General features: G+C 37.3%; 1 protein-coding gene across 2 annotated transcripts in view; it reads right to left on the bottom strand.

The window, feature by feature from the left end:
- LOC126982310 (phosphoserine phosphatase-like) overlaps positions 1-7,500 on the bottom strand; it is a 26,890-nt gene that overhangs the window by 16,617 nt on the left and 2,773 nt on the right. For both annotated transcript variants that reach the window (XM_050834309.1, XM_050834310.1), the window contains exon 2: positions 314-473. In XM_050834309.1, coding sequence (XP_050690266.1) covers positions 314-473 — 160 coding nt within the window. The remainder of the gene's footprint in view (positions 1-313; positions 474-7,500) is intronic.

The following is a 7,500-nucleotide window of genomic DNA, read 5'->3' as shown; positions in this document are numbered from 1 at the left end:
GCGTACAGGTGAGTGTGCCAAGGGAACACACACACACACACACACACACACACACACACATAACACTTCTTCCTTATCCCTTCCTTTTCTCCTTTCTTCCTATTTTTCTTTCTCTACTTCTACTCCACAAAACACTTCTTCCTTATTCCTCCCTCTTCTTCTTTCTTCCTCCTCCTCCTCTTTCTCATCTTATCATTACTTCTACTCTTCACATCTTCATCCCTTCTTATCTCTCCTCCTCTCCTCTTCGGTATCATCATTATCACTTCTTCTTCCTCCTCCTCCTCCTTCTTCCCTTCCCCTGCACACTCACAGCTTCTTAACTTCGCTGGCTCTCCCGCAGAAGGCCGCCAGCTGGTCCAGTCCCTCGTCCACAATCACGGTGGAGTCCACATCGAAACACACGGCATCGGCTGACCGCCAGATGTCCCTACACTCCGCCTCGCTGGGTAACTTCGGCCCCGCGCTCTTGACTGTAAGGAAGGGTTGTTATAAGAAGGGAAGCAGGCTGAGAGGGAGGAACGAAAAATCATCTTTGTGTATATAAGAAACGTAACATCGCTAAAAGACATCCTTCCTTCCTTCCTTCCCGCAATCCTTTTTCCAATACACAAAAACATCACCATTACATATACGAAACACCCCACCAAGAAACGTAACATCGCTAAAAAAACATCCTTCCTTCCCGCGATCCTTTTTCCAATACAGAAGAACATAACATCACCATTACATATACCCAACACCCAACCAAGAAACGTAACATCGCTATAAAAACATCCTTCCTTCCCGCGATCCTTTTTCCAATACACAAAAACATAACATCATCATTACATATACCAAACACCTCACGATTCACACACATCCATTTCATTCCCCCTTTCTTTCTTTCCCTCCCTTCTTTCTCTCCCGTCCCTTCTACAATAGACAGAGCATAACATAACATCACCATTACATATACCAAACACCCCATCACTAACACACTCATCCATTTCTTTCCCCTGTTTCTTTCCCTCCCTTCTTTCTCCCCGTCCTTTCCACAATAGAGAGCATAACATAACATCCAAACACATACCAAACACCCCACCACTAACACATCCATTTCTTTCCCCTTTTTCTTTCCCCCCTTTCTTTCCCTCCCTTCTTTCTCTCCCGTCCTTTCTACAATAGACACCATAACATCATCGGCCCCCAAACTCCTGAAACGCTGAGAAAGAGAAAATGAAAGTGATGAGACAGGAGAGAAAGAGGACTACCCAAAATAGATGATAGAAATGGAGGGGCAGAGAAGAAGGATGAAGTGCGGTGTTAGTGGCGTTATGTTATGTGTTAGGTACCTGTCATTAGTAGGTGTTATGTTATGTTAAGAAGATAGTACGGGGAGATAGGACGTTAGTGTTTTGTTCGCTCTACACAATCCAATCCTTATCATTCTTACTATTCTTATAAGAGGCGAACAAGGTAGAGAGGCTGGAGTGCGTGCAGTATTAGCTACCTGTTAAGATGACCCCAAATACCTGAGACGCTGAGAAAGAGCAAACAAGAGGCGAAAGAGGTAGAGAGGAAGAGTGCGGGCAGTATTAGCTACCTGTTAAGAGGACCCCAAATACCTGAGACGCCGAGAAAGAGCAAGTGATGAGACAGGGGAAAAGACGAGAGAGAAAAAGAGTATGAAAATGGAGAAACAGAGGAGTAAGTGTGTGTGTGTGTGTGTGTGTGTGTGTGTGTGTGTGTGTGTGTGTGTGTGTGTGTTAAAGGTGTGTTATGTGTTAAAGGAAGCTGTTATGTTCCTGCTTATTGAAGAAAAGATGGGGAGATTAGATTAGATTATTGTGGCGTTTTGTCTTGGCGCCGCAACTGTGGGGTCATATGGCGCCGGATATAGTCCAAAGAGACTTGTAATTTAAAACTATATAAAACCCGTAAAGAAAAAACATTATAAAGACAACAAAAAAACTATAAAACCAGTTAAAAATTAAAAACGTTATAAAAAACACTAATAGAACTATATAAAACCGGTTAAAAATAAAATACAAGATAAAAACAACAATACATAGACAATAAAACCTACAGGAGGTTGAGGACGCCAGCCTCCTGTAGGAAGCCATACACGTCATATCCCGGGGAGAGTGCCTTCTGCCCCAGCACCAGAGAGAGAGAGAGAGAGAGAAGTTCCCATCTCCGTCCCGACACCGGGGGAGGTACCGCTCTCGCAGGTCCCCCAGACTGGAGCACTCGACCAGCTAGTGCCGAACAGTCAGGGGGACCAGGCAGTCATCACAGTACGGCTGAACTCCCCGGGACACGAGGAAGCCATGTGCGTAACGAGTGTGGCAAAGACGGGGAGAAAAGATGTAAGTCGGTATTCTCAAACACTTCCGCTTCTATTTAAGGCTAACTTTCTATTTCCAAATGTCAAAGAGGAGATCAGTCGGGTTCTAGTGAGTGTTTTTTTTAGGTTCAGGGTACAGAAGATGGGTCAGCCTAAATATATACAACCAGGGTCATGAAACTACTCCTGGAAAATGACCACAACCACGAAAGAAGAAAAAGAAAAAAGGAAGGAAGAAGGCTAACTCTATATCCAAATGTCAAAGAGGAGATCAGTCGGGTTCTAGTGAGTGTTTTTTTTAGGTTTAGGGTACAGAAGATGGGTCAGCCTATATATATACCACCAGGGTCATACAACTACTCCTGGAAAATGACCACAACCACGGAAGAAGAAAAAGAAAAAAGGAAGGAAGAAGGTTAACTCTACTTCCAAAGGTGAGTGTTTTATAGGTTCAGGGTACAGAAGATGGGTCAGCCTAAATATATACCACCAGGGTCATGAAACTACTCCTGGAAAATGACCACAACCACGAAAGAAATGTCATATATGTGAGCTTGGACGCCGCAATGTTTAAGAATGTGATCGTGTTAGCTATATACAACATTAAAAAAAACTGTTATATTCTTGTTTACTGTGGAAGGGATGAGGGGAAAGATGCGTGGCCTTCGTGGTATGTTAAGTTCCTATTGACAGTTCGAAGATAAGGGAGTGTGTTGGTATTATTCCGATATAAGAGATAAAAGGGAAAGGGGAATGTGTTGGAAGTTCAAAGATACGGGTGTTGATTTTCTTCCTACGGACAAATGGAGTAAGAAAAAGGAAAGGGAGAGTGTACTGACAGAAGATAAAAAAAAGTGTTAGTATTTTACCAAGACACAAAAATATAAGAAAAGGGGAATGTGTTGGCAGTTCAAAGATAAGGAACTACATTGGTATAATTCCCACACAGTTATTATTATGGAGAGAAGGAGATGAAGAAGAAGGAGAAACAGAAGAAGCACAAGAAAGAGGGAAAAGATGTACAATAAATAAGAATAGGATAAAGAAGAAGAAAAGAATGTAAAAGAAAAAGAAGTGAAGTTAAGAATGGGAATAATAGAAAAAGGAGAAAGAAAAAGAGAAATATACTACAGTTGGAAGATAAGGAATTCCACGTGTTGGTTTTCTCCTACACGCAAAGAGATGAATGGATAAAGGGGGGATGTACTGACACTCCGAAGACAATTGAGGACGTGTGTTGGCATTCCTTCTGTACGCAAGGGAAGAAGAGGAAGAAGGCAATGTTTTAAGAAGAAGGAATACGTGTTTTTGAAGTTGATACGCTTCTCTACACAAGGGAATGAAAGGAAGAGAATATAATAGAAAGTTAATTTTGTGTTTTGTGTTGGTACCCTTCTCTACACAAGGGAATGAAAGGAAGAGAATATACATAATAGAAAGAATGAATTTTGTGTTTAGTGTTGGTACCCTTCTCTACACAAGGGAATGAAAGGAAGAGAATATTATAGAAAGAATGAATTTTGTGTTTAAGTGTTGGTACTTTTCTCTACACAAGGGAATGAAAGGAAGAGAATATTATAGACAGAATGAATTTTGTGTTTTGTGTTGGTACCCTTCTCTACACAAGGGAATGAAAGGAAGATAATATTATAGAAAGAATGAATTTTGTGTTTTGTGTTGGTCTCTTTCCAAACACACACACAGACACAAACACAAAAGGAAGAGCATATAGGGTGATAGATAGAGGATGTCAAAAGTTGTGTTGTCAGTAATTAATGTGGTAAATGTTCTTTCTGGCATGCTAAGAAAATATACGCACTTTAGAGGAATGCTGAAAATGTAACAATATTAATAACAACAACAACAACAAAAATAAAACAAATAGTGTGTGAATGACTAAATTGTGCATATCGCGTGAGGTAACTCCTTACGAAATAGCTACTGCAAGAATCAAATATTTTTTTAACACCCCATTTCGACATCAGTTTGGACTCTAGGTTTTTACGAACGTGCTAAAAAAATAATACATGATTTTCTTTGCTTTGAATATTGAAAACAGACAAACAAAAAAAGCATATTGCACACGATGAGAGATAAAGAGATTTGCTCATACACTTTACACACACAAAAAGAAGAAGGAAGGAAAAAGAAAAGGAATAAATAAATGCGAGAATGATTACCGTCAACTAAGCCAAAAGTCAGTAACAAAAATGAATCAAATAGAAAAATGAAAAAACTGGAAAAAAATAAACAAAAGAACAAAAGAAAAGGAAAAAATCAAGAAAAAATAAAGTAACAAAAAAAAAAAAAACTGGAATAAGCAAAACAAATGAAGAAATTGAATAAAAAAGAAAAATGAAAAAGCTGGAAAAAATAAACAAAAGAACAAAATAAAAGGAAAAAATAAGAAAAAAGAAAAAAATACTGAAGCAAAAAACAAAAAAACAAAAAACTGGAATAAGCAAAAAATTAAGAAAACAAAAAAAAAAAAAAAAAAAAAAAAAGCGTATCTCCTATATAATTACTGCCGCGTACTCTAACTCAGCGATGCGAGGAGTTTACTAACGCAGGTGAGGCGCGCTGATGATGCTCTTTACCTGTCTGATTATGTACGGCCCGGGAGGCTCAGGTGAGGCGGGGTAATGAGTGCTGCTGTTGTTATTGCTATTATTATTATCATCATTATTATTATTATTATTATTATTATTATTATTATTATTATGGAGAGAAGTAGATGAAGAAGGAGAAGTAGAAGAAGCACAAGAAAAAGGGAAGAAAGGAAGAAAGATAGAAGATGCAGTTATGGAAGCAATAGAAAGAGGAAAAGAAGAGGAAATGAGGAAAATGAAAAGAATAAAGAGAAAAGAAAGAAAAGAAGGACAATTAAATGAAAGTAATAGAAAGAGAACAAATAAGAAGAGGATAAAGATGAAGAAAAGAATGTAAAAGAAAAAGAAGTTAAGTTAAGAATATAAATAATGAAAGAAAGAGGAAGAAAAAGAAAAGAGAAACAAAGAAGAAAAGAAAGGAGAAAATAATGTATACAAGAAGAAAACGAAGACAATGAGGAAGAAAAAATAAGAAAGAAAAAGAAAAGGGAAGACATAGAAGTGAAGAAAAAGAAAAATGAATGAAAAAAATATGTAGAAAAAAATGAGGAAGAAGAAATAAAAAAAATAAAGAAAATAGGAATAAAAACAAAAAAAGTATTAATCTCTCTCTCTCTCTCTCTCTCTCTCTCTCTCTCTCTCTCTCTCTCTCTCTCTCTCTCCTGTTGATTTGTTGAGTGGCAGGAAAAAAAAAAGTTATGGTCAGTTAATTTTGCGAGGGAGAAAGTTAATTCGTTTATTATTATTATTATTATTATTATTATTATTATTATTATTATTATTATTATTATTATTATTATTAGTAGTAGTAGTAGTAGTAGTAGTAGTAGTAGTAGTAGTAGTAGTAATAGTAGTAGTAGTAGTAGTAGTAGTAGTAGTAGTAGTAGTAGTAGTAGTAGTAGTAGTAGTAGTAGTAGTAGTAGTAGTAGTAATAGTAGTAGTAGTAGTAGTAGTAGTAGTAGTAGTAGTAATAGTAGTAGTAGTAGTAGTAGTAGTAGTAGTAGTAGTAGTAGTAGTAGTAGTAGTAGTAGTAGTAGTATTTGGCAGCATACAACATTGGGCAAGAAGAATGTAGATGAATGAGCAATGATCTTTTTATACAGCGAATGATGACGAAATGATTGAGTGTATGATAATTATAATGAATAAATGAATGAACGACGAAAAATAAAGATATATAATAAAATAGGGAAATGAAGGACCTAATAAAAACGATAAACAGAGAAAGAAAGGAAGAAAGAAAGAAAGATGAATTTATGAAAGCAACAGAAAAAGAAGAAAAGTAAAAAGGAAATGAGGAAAATGAAAAGAATAGAGAAAATAAAGAAAGAAGGATAATTAAATGAAAGTAATAGAAAGAAAGAAAGGAGAAAACTATTAAAAAACAATAAAAAGATAAATAAAATAAAACAAACAAACAAATAAAAGCAGAAATGGAAGACACGAAGCAAATAAGAGTTACTGAAGATAAGATTAAACCTCCTCTTCCTCTTCCTCTTCTTCCTCCTCCTCCTCCTCCTCCCTGACCTCTCTCACCAGCTTCCTCCTTACTCTAATCCCCTTCCTCCCCTCTCCCCCCTTACTCAGAAATACCTTGAAGCCCTCCTCCTTACTCCTCCTCCTCTTCTTCCTCTTACTCCACTCTCACAGACTCTCCCCTCCTCTTCCTCCTTTCTCCACATTACCAGGAAAACCTTCAACCCCTTCCTCCTCCTCCTCCTCCTCCTCTTTCCCTGTCTCTCTCTCTCCTCCTCTCCCCTATCTTTCTTCTCCTCCTCCTTTCCTCTCCTCATTTTCTTTTCAATTCTTTTTTTATTCCTTCTCTTTATTCGTTTTCCTCCTCTTCCTCTGTTTCATCTGATTACTCTTGTTCCTCCTTCTCTTCCTCCTCTACCCCATCTACATCCCTTCCTCCTCTCCCTTCAATTATCATCATTATCACCTCTTCCTCCTCCTCTCATCTCTTTCTATCTTTATCTCTTTAACCTCCTCCTCCTCCTCCTCCCGTCTTCATTATCGCATTTCTCTCTTCCTCCTCCTTCCTTAGTCCTTCTCTTCTATACTCGTCTTTCCTCTCTCTCTCTCTCTTTATCTCCTTTGTTCTCTTCTTCCTTTTCATTACTGATCTCATTCTTTTCTTTTATTCTCTTTTTCATCTCTTTCTTCATAATATTTCTCTTTATGTTTATTCTCCTCCTCCTCTTCTTCTTCTTCTTCTTCTTCTTCTTCTTCTTCTTCTTCCTCTATTTTTATCTACAATCTCATTCTTCCCTTTCATTCTTTTTTTTCATCTCTTCCTTCGTATGTTGATCCTCTTCTTCTTCTTCCTCCTCCTTCTCTATTTTTATCTCCAATATCCTTCTTCCCTTTCATTCTTTTTTTTATCTTTTTTTCATAATATGTCTCCTTATGTTTATCCTCCTCTTCTTCTTCTTCTTCTTCTTCTTCTTCTTCTTCTTCTTCTTCTTCTTCTTCTTCTTCTTCTTCTTCTTCTTCTTCTTCTTCTTCTTCCTCCTTCTCTATTTTTATCTCCAATCTCCTTCCCTTTCATTCTTTTTTTCA

This window comes from Eriocheir sinensis, chromosome 50, assembly GCF_024679095.1.
Source record: "Eriocheir sinensis breed Jianghai 21 chromosome 50, ASM2467909v1, whole genome shotgun sequence".
Taxonomy (NCBI): Eukaryota; Metazoa; Arthropoda; class Malacostraca; order Decapoda; family Varunidae; genus Eriocheir; species Eriocheir sinensis.
The sequence above is the reverse complement of the archived record's forward strand: the minus strand, read 5'-3'. Positions and strand labels throughout refer to the sequence as shown.